This window comes from Anomaloglossus baeobatrachus, chromosome 6 (genome assembly GCF_048569485.1).
Source record: "Anomaloglossus baeobatrachus isolate aAnoBae1 chromosome 6, aAnoBae1.hap1, whole genome shotgun sequence".
NCBI classification, from domain to species: Eukaryota; Metazoa; Chordata; class Amphibia; order Anura; family Aromobatidae; genus Anomaloglossus; species Anomaloglossus baeobatrachus.
Genome location: NC_134358.1, coordinates 127,024,714 through 127,044,372, shown reverse-complemented (window position 1 = coordinate 127,044,372; position 19,659 = coordinate 127,024,714). Strand labels below are relative to the sequence as shown.

The 19,659-nt window shown below is 42.0% G+C and overlaps 1 protein-coding gene across 3 annotated transcripts in view; it reads right to left on the bottom strand.

The window, feature by feature from the left end:
• ASPH (aspartate beta-hydroxylase) overlaps positions 1 to 19,659 on the bottom strand; it is a 303,114-nt gene that overhangs the window by 139,780 nt on the left and 143,675 nt on the right. For all 3 annotated transcript variants that reach the window (XM_075353241.1, XM_075353243.1, XM_075353242.1), the window contains 5 exons: positions 19,603 to 19,647; positions 15,697 to 15,723; positions 10,899 to 10,937; positions 8,950 to 8,991; positions 5,221 to 5,265 (listed from right to left, as the gene is read on the bottom strand). In XM_075353241.1, the coding sequence (XP_075209356.1) occupies positions 5,221 to 5,265; positions 8,950 to 8,991; positions 10,899 to 10,937; positions 15,697 to 15,723; positions 19,603 to 19,647 (198 nt within the window). The remainder of the gene's footprint in view (positions 1 to 5,220; positions 5,266 to 8,949; positions 8,992 to 10,898; positions 10,938 to 15,696; positions 15,724 to 19,602; positions 19,648 to 19,659) is intronic.

Here is a 19,659-nt window from a genome sequence, read left to right as displayed (position 1 = left end):
TATTCACCTCCCTTTACATATTTTGTGCTTTACTACTTTACCCCAGTATGTCACTGTTTTTCTTGAGGATTTGCATCAGTTCATGTAAAGAAAATGCCTACAACTGTGAATATTTGGGTTTTCTTTTTACTGTGAAGCAAATAACAAATAGAACAAAATAACTGAAACATTTCAGTGTGCATAACTATTCACCCCCCTCCCCCTCCTCCCCCTCCTCCCCCCCCCCCACCAAAGTCAGTACTTTGTAGATCTACGTTTTGAGGCAATTACAGCTGCAAGGCGCTTTGTAAAAGTCTCCATGATCTTTCCACATCTTGCCACTGGAATGTTTGCCCATTCCTCAAGGCATAACTGCTCCAGCTCCTTCAAGTTTGATGGTTTCCTTGGTGAACAGCGATCTTCAATTCTGACCACTGATTCTCAATTGGATTAAGGTCTGAGCTTTGACTAGGCCACTCCAATACGTATACACCTTTTCCCTTAAACCACTCGAGTGTTGCTTTAGCTGTATGCTTTTGGTCATTGTCTTTTTGGAAGGTGAACTTTTGTCCAAGTCTCAAATCACTGACAAACAGGTTTTCCTCAAGAAAATGCCTGTACTTCGCACCATCCATCTTCCACTCAACTCATACCATTTTCCCTGTCCCTGCTGTCAAAAAACATCTCAACAGCAGGATACTGCCGCCACCATGTTTCACTGTGGGAATGGTATGCTTGGGGTGACGAGCAATGTTGGTTTGAAGCCAGACAGAGTTTACCTTGGTGGCCAAAAAGTTCAATTTTGATCTCATCTGACCGCAGCACTTTCCGCCATATATTTGGGGAGTCTCCCACATGTCTTGTCAAAATCAAAATGAGCATTCCAATTTTTGGTTATAAGTAAAGGCTTTTTTTTGACCACTCTTCCATTAAGGCCAGCTCAATGGAGTTTACAGTTTCTTGAGGTTGTATGGGCAGATATGTTAGTCTCTGCTTGAGAACTCTGCAGCTCCTTCTATGTGATGGCTATCTGGTTAATGCCCTCCTTGCCTTGGCTGAGAGATTTTCTGGATGGCCCTCTTTTGGCAGGTTTGTTGTGGTACCATGTTGTTTCCATTTGATGATGATGGATCTCATGGTGCTCCGGGGGATCATCAGAGATTGGGACTCTCTGACTTGCACTTCTCAACAACTTTGTTTGGTTTAGTGGTGCCTCTTGCTTAAATCTTTCAGAAAAGGTGTGTATATACACTGACCAACCGAGGGACACTTCGATTGCACAAAGGTGGACTTCCTTTCACTAAGCATGGGATTTATAAAAACATTTAGGGGCTTTTTAGCAAATGGGGTCAATACATATCCACATAATTTTTATTTATTTTTTCCCATACATTTATTTTATGCCTAAATTTTTCTCACTTCCCCAACTTAGACTATTTAGTGCTGCTGCATCACACACAAATCTGATTAAAAAATATTTAAAAAACACAGGTTATAATGTAACAAAATAGGTAAAAAGCCAAGGGGGTGAATACTTTTACAAGGCACTGTATATTATATACCTTCAATAAAGGAATTCTATACTAGACATCCAATTAGCAAAGTGTGCTATATGGTGGGCAAATATTACAGACATATGTGGCTTTATTCCGCCATTCAATGCTGAGGTCTGTGATCGCCATGTCAGCTGTAACTCATGATTCCTCCTTAGTGTAACCGCATTAAGAACCTCGGGGACAGGAAGTAGTGCCAAATTAAGTTTCCTTGGGGACAGAAAACATTAATTTGCCATCCTCTGGGCAAGCATCAGCCTCATTATCCGTCAGAACACAACACAGCAACAACAGATCCATGTGTGTATCCACGTCCGTCCAGAGACACCGGATTAATTCCCTTGGCAACATAACGGCAGCAGATTAGTTTTATATAAAATAACTTAATTGATTTAGGATTTTAGATTTGGATGACATCAGCACCGCCTTCACGTATCTCTGATGACTAAACTCTGGGGTCTCACACGGATCCCGTAACTCTCCAGAAGTCACAAATTCTATTACGGTAGTAATGGAAACCTCGATGCTGGATGTCACTGGACAGGGACCACCAGCTCCTAACACACACCGGGTGGTAGGGGGGTGTTGTCATAATTTCCATCTTTTTGACACATGCATGGATGCTTTTCATATCAAATCTTATTAAATCTATGATCATTTAAGCAACTTTATAAGCTCAACATTTCATTTATTATTCTGCATTGATCCAGAGTCATTATATCAATTCTCTAGGTTGTCACGGTAAACCATTGACAAGCTTGTTGTTACACATATCCCTAAAAAAAAGCACCAATTATATTGTGGGACAGGAAATTATTACTATATCAGAGTACTGTAGAGAGCTTTGTGTAAAAACTATACAAGAAGCAAATTATCAGCGGATGCTGTGTACGCATACTGAGTGTTACGCTTGCCGGTGGTGTGGTGGAGAGCAGGAGTGGACCCAATAGGAGCAAAGGGGGCTTACACAGATATGGGGAGGGCTTGACTAAGTGCCTATCACTTAGGCAATGTCCGGGACTGTGGCAGCTGAGTCCCAGGGCAGGGACGGGCTAAGGTATAGACAGGCAGAGTCTGTAGGGCTGGCAGGTACGACCAGGAAGACTGAGGCAGAAAGGACTGGCCTGGAAGATACGGCAGGGACTGGGTGATGGGTACGGGTAGGTGGACATGGTAACAGGTAACGTGGACAAAAGGGACTTGACAGCTAGCTGGCTAGACTGACACAGTCTAACGAACTGGCCATGTTGCTGAGGCACCTCCCTTAGTGGTAGGATGCCTTAAGTACCTATTGCCTTTCAGCCAAAGGTTGAGAGGCACTTCTGGGAATTACTGCACTGGCCCTTTAAGAGAGCGAGGATGCAACTGCTCTGCTGGGAGACCTGTGCAGAGGCCCCAGGAACAGGAGGCAGGAGAGACGCATGTGAAATACCGAAGGGAAGCAAAGCAGGGAGGTGCAGTCCGGTCACGGCGGTAAGTCAGCATCCTTGGTAGGGAGAGGCAAAGCAGTGCAGGGACAACGGCGCTACATTGAGCAGGCAAAATGTGTGGAAATTTCAGCTCTGTCTGAAGAAACCAGAATGGTGACAAGCTCAGGATGTAATTCAGGCTGTAACACAATAGTAAAGTGGCTGGCAGGGGAGCAGGTCTTTGTACTATTGATATGACAGCAGGTCTGGTATTATTTTGAATTGAGTACTTTAATGGGCAGCGATCTAATGGAGACTATTGTTATTATTATATGGAGATGATTTCAGCTGCCTAATTAATGCTCTTGTTGTATAGCTGCATGTGACCTGCTGGGACTAAGGTTATTTAATGTATATGGTTCCCACTGTGGGTTAGTACTGCTCCCCCTGCCTTGATTTTTAACTTATGTCTGTGTTTATGTTTTTAATATACCATCAATAAAAAAACGTTGTATTAACTTATTATCTTTATTGGGATAATTTGGTTTAAAAAATTATGTAACACAATAGTAACATGCTCCATGAGATTCATATCAATCAGCTGCAGGAGAAGAAAGCAGGTAGTCAGACACATCCCTACTCCATATAGAGAAGGCAGAGACTGTTTATTACTGACGGTGCCTTCTCTATTGCTTCACACAAAGTGCTAACCAAGTGCTGTGTAAAATGTAAAACAATTTGGAAGTGCTGACACTTATTTCCCTACTGGGTGTAGGGAGGAAATGCTGGTTTTTTGTTTTAAATATAGCATGTATTTTGGGCTAAAAATTGTTTTGTTTTTTTTTTGCAATGGAGTGTCCTTCAATCTTTTGCACTGTTTAGCCTTTGTGTCGTACAGTCTATTGTCACTCATCCCAGTATAAAGGTCTGATGGCGAGTTTGTAACCTAGCCGTATAAAAATGAGCTCTTTCAGCTCATTTATGATGATAGCCCACATGAAAGTTGAATGTGCAGACAAAAAGCCTGTAAAAGCAAAAAGGTACAAAATTCTGAATGAAAAACTCAGATCTTTAAAGGTTTTAGCCCCAAATATATTCATTTAGGTAATGGACATGACATATGACCGTACTGTTCTCATCATTCATGTAGAACAATCCGAATAGGACTTGAAACACATTGTCTGATACATCTGTATGAACATGGAACAATAAAACAGATCTCAGCGCTGTCCAATAAAAATACTCCACTTTATTAGAAAATTCGTAAAATCCAGCATAACAGCTCTTGATATAGATCTCAGTGAGAACAACGCGTTTCAACGCTAGGTCTAAAGCGGGCTTTAAACACAGCGCCATTGCTAGCGATGTTGATGGTGAAAGCACCCGCCCCTGTCGATTGTGCATCACAGGAAAATCGCTGCCCGTGGCGCACAACATCACTTACACCCGTCACACTTACTTACCTGCCTAGCGACGTCGCTGTTGCCGGCAAACCACCTCCTTTCTAAGGGGGCGGTTCGTTCAGCGTCACAGCGGCGTCACTAAGCGGCTGCCCAATAGAAGCGGAGGGGCGGAGATGAGAGGGCCAAACATCCCGCCCACCTCCTTCCTTCCTCATTGCGGGTAAGGTGATGTTCCTCGTTCCTGCCATGTCACACATAGCGATGTGTGCTGCCGCATGAACGACAAACAACCTGCGTCCTGCAACAGCAACGATAATCGGGATATGAATGACTGGTAAACGATCAATGATTTGGCAAGTAATTTTGATCGTTAACGGCCGTTCCTGCGTTTCACATGCAACAACGTCGCTAACGAGGCCGGATGTGAGTCATGAATTCCATGACTGCAACGACATCTCGTTAGCGATGTCGTTGCGTGTAAAGCCCGCTTCAGTCTTAGAACATGACTAAGACCTAGCGTCGAAACGCGTAGTTCTCACTGAGATCTATATCATGAGCTGTTATGCTGTATTTTCAGAATTTCTTAATAAAGTGGAGTATTTTTATTGGACAGCGCTGGAATTTTTTCTTTCTAACTTTCTACCTGGTGGCCAGACCATTCCGTGCGCAGGACATTTATATCGAACAGCAATCAGCTGATCGGTGAGCTGGACTTTTCCTTTTTGTTAATAAAACAGATCTGGGATACTTGACAACAGACCGTTCTCACCTTCATTGTCTGGAATATGAGAGCGCTTTATTGCGCAAATTAGAATTTACCAAGATAGTGGCAAAAAATTTTTAAAATAAATCATCAACCAAAAGAAATGCATTTACCTGCATGTTCTTCGTGATGACCTTCAGACGGCTCTCTCTCTTGTTCTGGAAGAAATATTATAAAGATCTAATTTTCTGCAAAAATCCTCAGCAAATACAAGAATAAAGTAAAATCCCTTAGATGTCTCAGCCCGTTCCATTACAACACTCTTGTAGCACAGCCAAGTTTCCGCATTAAGTCAGATTACCTTGTATTATATCCAATAAAGGCCGCGTGCTTTGTCTATGTTCTGTCAAATTTCGGATAATCCCAATAAAGAGTAATAAAGACGCGTCCTTGTCTTGTCTGCCTCATTCAGTGGAGGAGAAGTTCAGAGTCATTTGGAAGGAGAAGTTTAACAAATCTGCTCCCATGTAAATAATGTGGAAGACAGCAGAGAAGTGATGCATAGAGAACTAAATGGTTTACATTAGGACAGGGAGAATAAAACCGGCACAGGACCGTCCGCATTAAGATTAGGAACATAGGAAGTAAGAATACCAGAAGTAAAGAGATTGTCCGGTTTGGTCAAACCTTTTTATATTTACCCAAGAGACCATTAAAAGGGCTATTCCCATCTTTTTGGATACATATTGCCAGATAGTACTTGTAAAAAAAGAGCACTTTTGCTATTCACAGCTTATTAAAATTTCCAGCCTTGAGATATTAAAGGGAACAGGTCACCAGATTTGGCGAATATAAGCTGTGGCCACCACCACTGTGCAAAATTCTGTATACAAGAGCACAGACCACGCTGTATAACGTAAAAAACACTATTATACTCACCTAGGTGGCTGTCTTGTCTGACAGGTGTCGCTGCTTTCTGGTGCCTCCTCTCTGCTGTGGTCTCCGTCCTTCTACCCAGCCCAGTATGGATGATGCGTCTATGTCATCCACACAGGCCAACGCGTTTCAAAGGCATCTCTGCCTCCATCAGGACAGAAGACAAAAAGGAACAGCATAACAACAAAGGTTATGCTGTTCCTTTTTTCTTCAGTCCTGATGAAGGAGGCGGAGATGCCTTTGAAACGCGTTGACCTGTGAAAATAAAAAAAAAAAGGAATTCATTATACACCTTGGATGTGTGGTTTTTAGCGCAGTATTTAACCCGATTTCTTTAAACTAATTTTATTTTCACTACACCATCGGGGCTGCGGCTGACCACCTCTGCATTCATTGATCTCATGCCTATAAGAGTTGTGCCTGTCACAACTCCAGCAGGTGAGTACATTGACCTATTCCCTGCACTCAATGTATATCGGATAAAACCCTATGTGCGCTTCCTTTCCACAGTGTTGCGGTTATCCACACAGGCCGACATTGCGGTCCTGCGCAGGCGCACTTTGATCTGCCATGCTCAGGGCAGATCAAAGTACTGTAATGCACAGGTGCAAGGAAAGGCTGAAGACCGCCCACGCATGCACACTACAATACTTTGATCTGCCCTGAGTAGTAGAGAGAAAAAAAAAAAAAAAGCGCCAGCGCAGGACCTCAAAGCCGACAAATGTGCATGACATAGGACACATCAGGTACACGGGCCTCAAAAGAAAAAGAGCAGTGATCGCCACAGAGAGGTGGAGCCGGACTGAAGGGCAGCGACGCCGATCAGACCGGACGGCCCCTTAGGCGAGTATTATACAAGTTGTTTATGTTCCACAGAGCGGCCTAAGCTCTTATATACAGTATTCTGGAATGCTGTATATAAGAGCTCACTGGTGGTGGCCGCAGCTTATAGTCACCAAATCTAGTGACAGGTTCCCTTTAACACTATTCTTTTCAGCTTGTTGCCTAGGAGACCGACTACTGCTGCTGTCTAACTTGTCTGCACTCTAGAATGCCGCGTTAATTCTTTTAATTATTTAATTAAAGGGGTTGTGCCACCATAAAAGATATATTTAGTTAGGAAACAAACGTGTAAATAAGTTATTGTAATTTACAGCTATTAAAAGTTATGCTCCTTTCAAAAAAATAACGACCCTTCATCTTCTGGAATGGGCAGTCTGGCATTATTCAGTCTGCAAGCTTTTACCCATCCATACCACTAGCTGATGAGCAGGCTGCGCATGCGCAGGTCCTTTGATCAAAAAGAATGAAAAAAAAAAAAATCTCCCCAACCCCTCAGCTTTAAAATGACAAAAATTTATTTATATACACATTTTATGCATAATTAAATGTATTCTTTATGGTGGCACAACCCCTTTAAAAGCACACACACAATCCTCGCCAACTTCAAAACAGCATTTATAAGCTCCATGTAAAAGAGCTTGTAAGCACTGTGCGTGTTCTGCTGTGTTTTGGCAATGAGCAGTAAACAAAAAATAAGTGTTGATATTCCAAGAAAGAATTTATTTATTTAGAAAAAGTAAAATTGCATGATTGCTTATATTTACAAGTAGCATCTGACTATCAATTTATGAAGATGTGAAAAATCCTATTAAAGGAATCTGTTACTAGATTTTTGCTACCCCATCTGAGAGCAGGATGAGGAAGGGCCAGAGACTCAAATTCCAGCAATGTATCACTTACTGGGCTGCTTGCTGCAGTTTTGATAAAATCACTGTTTTATCTGCAGCAGATCTACCAGTACTCTCAATGCCAAGGCTGTATTAGTCCCACCCACAGCACTGAATGGCAGCACTCTTTGTACACTGTAAATAAGGACGGCGTCACACTTGCAAGTAACTTGTGTGAGTCTTGCATCGGCATGGCCGCACACTCTCCGGACAGGAGCATCTCAGTTGCATAGAAATACATGCAGCCGACCTGCTTCTGTGAGGTGAGTGCCGGGTGATGCCAATGCGAGTCACTCGCAAATGTGACTCCAGCCTAAGAAGAAATCTGCCAGTTAGTGGTGGAGGACGGGTTCTACAGATCAGTAGGACCATATGGCATAAGACACCCCATCCTCTAGTGATAAAAATCAGTGTTTTATAAGCATGAGATTATCTAACCTACAGCAAATATTCCAGTAAGTGACATCAGTGGAATCCGGTTCTCTTTCTCTACATATAAAAGAAAAAAAAACAAAAAAAAACAAAGAAAAAAAAACACAACAACCCTTTATTTTTGTATAATGACGATTGATTAAAAGCAATGGATCAAGAAATCACAGTGAACCCACAGTTTGTTCAGAAGAGCATGGGCTCTCAAGACGACGACTCAGGGAACAAGCCATCGAGCTATTCGTGAAGGTAGGTGGGGGGACGACCTTGCAACCCACAATTCTCCAGAATATGTATCGTCAGCAATGCAAAACCTTTATTTTTTCCGCAGCACTTTCCATACATCAGGAACGCTGTCCCCATTGGAGCTCAAAATCGAAACTCCCTATCTGTATGTCTTTAAAGTCTGGAAGGAAACCAGAGAACCCGGAGGAAATCCACGCAAACACTGGGAGAACAAACTCCTCGCAGATGGTGTCCTTGGTGGGATTTGAACCCAGGACCCCAGCGCTGCAAGACTAACCACTAAGCCACCGTGCTAACCACTGAGCCACTGTGCCGCCCTACATTATGCTGCTCTTGGATTAAAGTGTCAGATTCCCTTTAAACAGTCTTGACCTGGTGAGTCTTGGGGCCAGTCTATATGCCATGTGCACATCTGGTTTAGATTTGCAGATGTGTCAAAAAAAAATTGTCTCAGGTTAGGAAAATGGCGTCAGGCTTAAAATGAATCACAATAATTGTATGGCCACAACATATTATAATGGGTAACTAAACAACACTATAGATGCAAGTGAATATACATACCTTCTGCCTTTTCACTTGGCCGGTCATCCACAACTGGATTTTCTGCAAATAAAACAGTTTTATGAGAAACTTTAAAAATGGGGGATATTACATTTCTTTTGTACACTGAAATATGGCTGCAGAAAGCAATTTTATTGGATGTGCGGCAATAAACCAGAGATTATTGTATTTGACCTGCATGAAAATAAAAAGTCTATAAAAGAACATTTTTTTATACAATTTTATACACAAGAAAATAAGTGGTCAAAAATACTAACCGCACTAAGGCCCCTTTCACACATCAGTTTTTTACCATCAGTCACAATCAGTTTTCTTCACGGATTGGTCACAGATTGTGGCTAAACTGATGCGATGGATCAGTTTTTCGACTGATCCGACTAACTGGGGGCTAAAAAATAAATTGGAGCATGCTCAGTTTAAAAAAAAAAAAAAAAAAAAAAAAAAAAAAAAAAAAAACGGAATCCATTGCCGGATTCCGTCATTTGATCCTATGCCCATATGCTTCCATTCTACGTCGCTGATCGTTTATTTGATGTTCACAAAAAAAATGTTACTGTGGACATTGTCTCCATCTGACGGACAAACGTTTTTCGACGGAGATGAAATGTTAGGAAATCCATCGCTAATACAAATTGATGAGAAAAAAAACGGATCCAGGAGTGTCCGTCACCGGATTGTTTTTTTTTCAAAATTCGACAGATTGTGACTGATGGCAAAAAACTGATTTGTAAAAGGGGCCTAAGCATACATAAAGGCTACGGGGCCACGGCATAAAGGCTACGGGGCCACGGCATAAAGGCTACGGGGGCACGGCATCAAGGCTACGGGGGCACGGCATCAAGGCTACGGGGGCACGGCATCAAGGCTACGGGGGCACGGCATCAAGGCTACGGGGGCACGGCATCAAGGCTACGGGGGCACGGCATCAAGGCTACGGGGGCACGGCATCAAGGCTACGGGGGCACGGCATCAAGGCTACGGGGGCACGGCATCAAGGCTACGGGGGCACGGCATCAAGGCTACGGGGGCACGGCATCAAGGCTACGGGGGCACGGCATCAAGGCTACGGGGGCACGGCATCAAGGCTACGGGGGCACGGCATCAAGGCTACAGGGGCACGGCATCAAGGCTACAGGGGCACGGCATCAAGGCTACAGGGGCACGGCATCAAGGCTACAGGGGCACGGCATCAAGGCTACAGGGGCACGGCATCAAGGCTACAGGGGCACGGCATCAAGGCTACAGGGGCACGGCATCAAGGCTACAGGGGCACGGCATCAAGGCTACAGGGGCACGGCATCAAGGCTACAGGGGCACGGCATCAAGGCTACAGGGGCACGGCATCAAGGCTACAGGGGCACGGCATCAAGGCTACAGGGGCACGGCATCAAGGCTACAGGGGCACGGCATCAAGGCCACGGGCACGGCATCAAGGCCACGGGCACGGCATCAAGGCCACGGGCACGGCATGAAGGCCACGGGCACGGCATCAAGGCCACGGGCACGGCATCAAGGCCACGGGCACGGCATCAAGGCCATGGGCACAGCCTGTAGTCGGACTTTGATGTTTAACTTGAGATAATGGTGAACTAAATATTCCCCCAGTTTTCCTGGACAATCATGTGCCAGAAATGTCTTACTGGTTTAGTTATGTGATACACATTTACAGATTTGTCCTACTTTTTGCATCTAACTGGTCTGAAAAGGCAAATGGTGCTGTAAACAGAGCGAGACATTGCTGGGTCACCGGAGGATTGGAAACAGCTAGGGTTATCCACTGGCGGGCTGTGGCCTCTCCTGGGCGGTGTACTCAATGACTTGTGTAGTCGTGCATTTTATATTTATATAATGTAGGAAAAGAAGAACAAGTTACGCAATAACGGTTTAAAATAAATATGTAAGGGCTGAAACACGTCATGGACATTACTGGAGAGCAATCGGATCCTTACCAGGTACTTCATTCTGCTCTACTTCAGTATGCTCGTGAGCTGCAAGAAAATGCAAAGATTACTGCAACTGGTAAAGGGAACAGAGTATGCAAGGAAGATGCAGGAATTTATTGTGACACAGCAATCAGGGATTTGTATTATCTTTTTTCCGCCAAGAGCCATAACGTTAACATTTCTCCATCAATATAGCTGCATTGGGGCTTGTTTTATTCGGGACCACTTGTAGTTCGAATTGAGATTATTCACCTTACCATACGATATACTGAAAAGTGGGAAAAAAATGACACCAGGTGGAGCTAAATAGTGAACGAAATGCAATAAGGTCATTGGTTCTTGGGTTCCATTTTTACAGCATTCATTGCATGGGCAAATTTCTGCCAATGGACCTGTATGGGGACTTGTTTTGGCAACCTGATGTTTTATCAAAACCATTTGGGGTACAGACAAACTTTCTATTGGATTCTGCGGGAGGTGCAGTGATAAAATAAACAGGAATTTAGATTTTTCTTCTCTCTTTCCAATTTACCATTAGGTTGGAGTTTATATTTTCATACACGTTTACGGATCCCAGAATATGAAACATTTGCTACTAAACATTGAGATTTTCTTTTGTTAACATTCTTTCTTCATTGGTACTCTTTATCCTCTAATGGACTTAAACCTAAGAGTGACAGCAGCATTTAAGTTGTGAAACAACAACGATAAAAAGCAAGTATATCACTGGGAACTGTAGGAACCTTAAAAGGCTCCTTTAAGGTTTCTGGGCCTCACGGCTACCAGACTGTCGGAGTGCTGTGCCACCGTGTCCCGCACTCCGACAGTCAGGACACAGTTGTCATACTTGGGGGGCTCCTCCGCTGTGCTCAGTGAACTCAGTTAAACCCACTGCTGGATTGTCAAGTTGCTAGACACAGACGCACAGCAGTCCGGCAGCGGGTTCAACTGAGGGCAGCAGGGTAGCCCTCCCGAATCTGAACACTGGTGACCTGACTGCTCAAATTGTCAGACCGCTGTGCTGCAGTGTCCCGCAATCCAGAAGCAGGTTCACCAGTGGTCTCACTTGGTACCGTGGGAACTTGGCTGTGTACTCCAGTGACCTGACTGAAGTCACCACTTATCACAGACAGCTCCCCCACTGCCCTTAGTGTGTCCCAGGAGCTTCAGTGATCATTTACGTTTTCCAATACTCCAGATCCTGGAAAGAGAGCAGGGATTATTGTGGAATGTCGTGTGGATTACTATTGTGAATACGTTTTCCAGTTCGGAGCTCCCTCTTGTGGTCAGTGCCGTTGATGTGTGGAATGGAAGCGACACCTGCAGAGGACTGGCAATCAGGGTCAGATTGGGCTATTTAACTTCGTAGCTTTCTCTTGTTACTTGATGGTGGTCAATTGCTCCTGTGTGTTAAGGACATTCTGCAACCAGCTCTGCTCACTTCCAGAACTTCCCTCAGATAAGTGGTCTTGTACCTCTGCTGCTTGTTTACCATCTTTTGTTGTTGTTCTGCTTTGATACTATGCATGATTCCGAATATGTCTGTGTGGAGTTTGTGGTGGAATGGGATCATTCCCTGCTGAGAGTGTCTGTATACTTAGCTCCATGATTCTGCAAGATTTGTGTTTTGTCATTCTTGGTATTATGCAGTCCCTCATCTGTATTAGTGTTTTTTTGGATCCCAGTAACATCTGAGTGCTGGTACAGTGTGGGAGAGGTTTAGTAACCTCAGGATTTTTCCATATCAGTAGTGCTGCTATTTATTAGGGTTTTACGGCTGCAGACAGTTGCTCTTTCCTATCCTTTTCTATAAAGATAGTTTGGGCCTCACCTTTGCTGAAATCTGTCCTTTCTGGTTTTGTATTGTGTTTTTCTATAATCACCGTAGCCTTTACATGTGGGGGGCTATCTATCTTTGGGGACTACTCCGAGGCAGATTAGCTTTCTTGTATTTCTGTGAGATTATTTAGTTCTCTGGCTTTGTCGAAGCGTCCAGGTCATCGTAGGCACGCCGCACGGCTACTGTTAGTTGTGTGTCAGGATTAGGTCTGCAGTCCGTTAATTTTCCAGCCACTCTGTTACCTTTTGGGATTCTGCATTATTTGATCCTTCCTGGTCCCTGAATCATAACATATTACGTTGGACCTGTGGGGGTGTTTTGGGGGTTAATAAACTCGTGAAAGAGGGTGTGGTAATTTTGTATTATTTAAAATAAAGGATTTTTTTGTGTATTGGTTTTTATTCTTTTTACTTATAGACACCTCTCCATTACCATCCCAGGGCTTGATGGATCACAGCTGACAACCACATATTACACTAATTACCCTGGTGTGGTGACAATCAGGATGAGACAGCTAAAGCACCAAAATTGGTGCATCTAACTTGGGCTGCCATCTTGAGGCTGGAAAGGACCCAATAACCATGGACCTTCCCAGCCTGAGAATACCAGTCCCTAGCTGCCTGCTTTATCTGTGCTGGTTATCGAAAATGGGCAGGAGCCAACGTTGTTTTATTATTTATTTAAAGAACTATAAAAAAAAAATTTAAAAAAAACACCGTTGTGGGGGCAGTCTCTATTTTTGATAACCAGCCAAGATAAAGCACATAGCTGGGGGCTGCATCCCGCAATTGTCTACTTTACCTGTGCTGGTTATCACAAATGGGTCGGAGGCTGCAAGTCAAAGTGGGTAATGACCTGACAACATTGTTCTCAGAAGCAACCTGTATTACTGCCCCGCCAGACATCCTGGGAGAGTCCACCGGAAGAGTATTTGCATTTCCCATTGACTTTCATTAGAGTAGTTATTTCTGACAAATACATAAATAGTACAAAATTAGAGACGAATAATGCAAACCCGAATATTTCACTTTGTCCCACTTAATGTTTCAATTTTAAATATTAGACAAAGATAATGCAAATAAATACAAGATGCAATTTATAAATGAAGATCTCTATCATTAAGGGAAAGAGAAATCCAAACCTACAGATTGCTCACCCTTAAAACAAATAAACTGTGGTTTATCACATCGTTGGGAAGAGGATTTCAGTTCCCTAGCCACACCCAGGCCTGATTACTGCCGCACCTGTTCTAAATTAAGAAATCACTTAAATAGGACCAGCTTGGCAAATTTAAGTAGACCAAAAGATCCTCAAAAGCTAGACATCATGCCTTGATCCAAAGAAATTTATGAAGAAATGAGAAACAAAGTAATTGAGATCTATCAGTCTGGAAAAGGTTATAAAGCGATTTCTAAAGCTTTGGGGCTCCAGCAAACCACAATCAGAGCCATTAGCCACAAATGGCAAAAACATGTAACAGTGGTGAATCTTCCCAGAAGTGAATAGGACAACCACAATTTCCCCAAGTGCATTGAGGACTCAAAGAGGACACAAAAGACCCCTCAATAACATCCAAAGAACTGCAGATCTCACTTGCCTTAGTTAAGGTCAGCATTACTGACTCCAGGATAAGAAAAAAGACTGGGCAAAAATGGCAGATTCAAAGATGAAAACCACTGCTGAGCAAAAAGAACAAAGGCTTGTCTCAGTTTTGCCAGAAAAACATGTTTAAGATCCCCAAGACTTTTAGGAGAATATACTTCGTGTACCGACGAGACAAAAGTTTAACTTTTTCGAAGGTGTTTGTCCCATTACAGCAGGCTTACAGGTAACACAGTATTTCAGAAAAGGAAGATCATACAAAAAGTAAAATATGGTGGTGGTTAGTGTGATGGTCTGGGACGGTTTTGCTGCTTCAGGACCTTGAAGACTTGCTGTGGTAAATGGAATAATGAATTCTGTCTACCAAACAAATCCTGAAGAATAATGACCTCAAGCTGAAGTGCACTTGGATTATGCAGCAAAACAATGATCCAAAACACCAGCAAGTCCACCTGTAAATGGCTTAAGAAAAAAAAAATATTTGGAGTGGCCTAGTCAAGGTTATGACCTTAATCCGATTGAGATGCTGTGACATTACCTTAAATAGGCAGTTCATGCTCGGAAACCCTCCAAATTGGCTGAATTACCACAATTCTGATAAGATGGGTGGCCAAAATCCTCAAGAACATTGTAAAAGACTCATTGCCAGTTATCGCAAACGCTTGACTGCAGTTGTTGCTGCTAAGGGTGGCCCAACCAGTTATTAGGTTCAGGGGACAATCACTTTCACATAGGGCCCTGTAGGTTTGGATTTATTTTTCCCTTAGTGATAAAGGCCTTCATTTATAAAATAAATCTTGTGTTTACTTCGGTTATCCTTGTCGAATATTTAAAATTTGTTTGGTGATCTGAAACATTTAAGTGTAAAAAACCGCAAAAGAATAGGAAATCAGGAAGAGGCCAGGGCAAACACTTTCTCACCACTGTATATACCCCATAATGATATAAAAAAAAACAAACATTGGCTATGGGTGCAAATAACCTATATCCTATAGCTGGATATCCCAAAAATTGAACGTTACAGCAATAGGGAAAAGCCACGAGACGCAATTTTTTTTTTACAAAATTTTTGAATTTTGTTTCACCACTTAAAAAAAACTATACATGTTTGGTATCTAAGTAATCGAAGTGCCCTGGAGAATCATACTGCTTAGGCAGTATTATGGTAAAATCAAAGCTGTGAAGAAGGTAATATATAAAAAAAAAAAAAAAAAAAAAAAAAAAAAAAAAAGAGTCCAGTCTTCAAGAAGTTAATGGGGTGTATGTACCCCATCCTATTTTTTTTATAAATATACAAGATGTGAGGACTCCCCTAATACAAATACAGTACAAGTATATGATCTGAGGAAGGTCACTACTTACGACTCTCTGGTTCCTCCGTTTCAGCTTCTACATAAGAAAACAAAGAAATATAAAGTCAGTGAAAATGTTCATAACAAAAGCTGCAAAAGTACAAAAAATACCCCAATCAATCAGCTGTATGCTACACTGGAGCTCCAGATGTATACAGTCATAACAAGGATCTAGGGAGCAAAGGTCAGTGGGTACGGGGTAAGTGCCAGAACGACAAGCAAGAACTTTGAGAGTGATTATTTTTGTTTAATATCTTTCTTTTTTTTTAGAAAAACCCTTTAAAGTGCAGGTATTGCAATTATTTGACACTTAAAGGACTCGGAGTCAGCATGGTGAACAATTTCAGCATCAAGAAGTTAGAGGCGTAATATAGATAAAACAGGTACACTGTTAGGCCTCATTTTAAGTCCATTCTTCCTATAGAATACTCACAAAAAGTTAGTGTTATTTGGCTTTCGGGTGAAATGTATGTAAAACGGGCTCACAATCGTTTGTAGGGCTCACAATCTAAAGTCCCTATCAGTATGTTTTTGGAGTGTGGGAGGAAACCGGAGAACCTGGAGGAAACCCACGTAAACACAGGGAGAACATACAAACTCCTTGCAGATGTTGTCTTGGTGGGAATTGAACCCAGGACCCCAGCGCTGCAAGACTGCAGTGCTAACCACCCGTGCAGCCCATGTATCGATCCATTTCTCTTGGATGGTAGCACATGGTTGTGTGAATGTAGCCTTAAAGGGAATTTGTCACCAGGTTTTTGTTACCCAATCTGAGAGCAGCATAATGTAGACACAGTGACCCTGATTTCAGCAATGTGTAACTTACTGAGCTGCTTGCTGTCATTTTGATAAAAATCAATGTTTTCTCATGAATATGCTGGACTACCTGGCAGCACGTCAAGCAGTCTTGTAATGATAAATTCACTGTTTAATCAGCAGTAGATTATCAAAACTATACTAAGCAGCCCAGTAAGTGACATATTGCTGGAATCAGGATCTCTGTTTTTACATTATGCTGCTCTTAGATTAGGTGGCTAAAACCTGGTGACAGGTTCCCTTTAAGGTTGAAGAGAAGAGGGTATACCAACATGGGATCACCACACCATTGAATAAATAGAAGATAAATTGTTTTATTTTATTATTAATTTAATAAAATAAAACAATTTATCTTCTATTTATTCAATGGTGTGGTAATCCCATGTTGGTATACCCTCTTCTCTTCATTATTACTTGTCTTGTATACCAGGAGATCCCACCGGGTGGTGCCCTTCCCTTTCGTCTGTTGGCCCTCTCAATAGGTTCCCTTTAAGGCCAGCATAGGGCCTGAAGATATGGTGCGCGACACGGATTCTTGCCTTGAATGTCGACATCATATACCCTCTGTCAGGCCCAGCACTGGCCATAGCACTGTATCAGTTCTGCCACAATGTTCCTTTACTTGCATATTTTGCAACAGTAGGAAAATCAAAGCCTCCCTGCAGAGATCTGCCCGTACTGTAAGGTCAGATATCTGCATCAATATATCAGCATCAAGATAGTACTATATATTATATACATATATATGTATATATATATATTATATATATACAGTTAGGTCCAGAAATATTTGGACAGTGACACAATTTTCGCGAGTTGGGCTCTGCATGCCACCACATTGTATTTGAAATGAAACCTCTACAACAGAATTCAAGTGCAGATTGTAACGTTTAATTTGAAGGTTTGAACAAAAATATCTGATAGAAATTGTAGGAATTGTACACATTTCTTTACAAACACTCCACATTTTAGGAGGTCAAAAGTAATTGGACAAATAAACCAAACCCAAACAAAATATTTTTATTTTCAATATTTTGTTGCGAATCCTTTGGAGGCAATCACTGCCTTAAGTCTGGAACCCATGGACATCACCAAACGCTGGGTTTCCTCCTTCTTAATGCTTTGCCAGGCCTTTACAGCCGCAGCCTTCAGGTCTTGCTTGTTTGTGGGTCTTTCCGTCTTAAGTCTGGATTTGAGCAAGTGAAATGCATGCTCAATTGGGTTAAGATCTGGTGATTGACTTGGCCATTGCAGAAGGTTCCACTTTTTTGCACTCATGAACTCCTGGGTAGCTTTGGCTGTATGCTTGGGGTCATTGTCCATCTGTACTATGAAGCGCCGTCCGATCAACTTTGCGGCATTTGGCTGAATCTGGGCTGAAAGTATATCCCGGTACACTTCAGAATTCATCCGGCTACTCTTGTCTGCTGTTATGTCATCAATAAACACAAGTGACCCCGTGCCATTGAAAGCCATGCATGCCCATGCCATCACGTTGCCTCCACCATGTTTTACAGAGGATGTGGTGTGCCTTGGATCATGTGCCGTTCCCTTTCTTCTCCAAACTTTTTTCTTCCCATCATTCTGGTACAGGTTGATCTTTGTCTCATCTGTCCATAGAATACTTTTCCAGAACTGAGCTGGCTTCATGAGGTGTTTTTCAGCAAATTTAACTCTGGCCTGTCTATTTTTGGAATTGATGAATGGTTTGCATCTAGATGTGAACCCTTTGTATTTACTTTCATGGAGTCTTCTCTTTACTGTTGACTTAGAGACAGCTACACCTACTTCACTGAGAGTGTTCTGGACTTCAGTTGATGTTGTGAACGGGTTCTTCTTCACCAAAGAAAGTATGCGGCGATCATCCACCACTGTTGTCATCCGTGGACGCCCAGGCCTTTTTGAGTTCCCAAGCTCACCAGTCAATTCCTTTTTTCTCAGAATGTACCTGACTGTTGATTTTGCTACTCCAAGCATGTCTGCTATCTCTCTGATGGATTTTTTCTTTTTTTTCAGCCTCAGGATGTTCTGCTTCACCTCAATTGAGAGTTCCTTAGACCGCATGTTGTCTGGTCACAGCAACAGCTTCCAAATGCAAAACCACACACCTGTAATCAACCCCAGACCTTTTAACTACTTCATTGATTACAGGATAACGAGGGAGACGCCTTCAGAGTTAATTGCAGCCCTTAGAGTCCCTTGTCCAATTACTTTTGGTCCCTTGAAAAAGAGGAGGCTATGCATTACAGAGCTATGATTCCTAAACCCTTTCTCCGATTTGGATGTGAAAACTCTCATTGTAGCTGGGAGTGTGCACTTTCAGCCCATATTATATATATAATTGTATTTCTGAACATGTTTTTGTAAACAGCTAAAATAACAAAACTCGTGTCACTGTCCAAATATTTCTGGACCTAACTGTATATATATATATATAGATATATATATATACAGTTAGGTCCAGAAATATTTGGCCAGTGACACGAGTTTTGTTATTTTAGCTGTTTACAAAAACATGTTCAGAAATACAATTATATATATAATATGGGCTGAAAGTGCACACTCCCAGCTACAATGAGAGTTTTCACATCCAAATCGGAGAAAGGTATATATAAAAGTATATATATATATACACACACACACACACACACACACACACACATACATACATACACACATTATATATATATATATATATATATATATATATATATATATATATATATATATATATATATATATATATATATACATACATACACACATATACATATATATATATATATATATATACACACATACATACATACATACATACATACATATATATATATATATATTATATATTATATATATATATATATATCCTTGACCATAGTGTACAATAAATACCGCACCTCTACTGCATGTGCTGAGGATGTTATGCACATACAACCATATCTAGACTGAATATGCCGCTTTCTGCAGTTACGGGGCCCCACAGATCATTAATCATTTCCTGTATTGTGCTTACACAAGCAATGCGTTTTTCATTGCATCACAAGAGCCGGGTCATATTAAATCGTCATTTACTTATTACATGGACCTCAACAGTTCTTACCATTAACCTCGTCTTCAATGTCATCACTGAAAACATCTTCTGTAGCTAAAAAAGAAA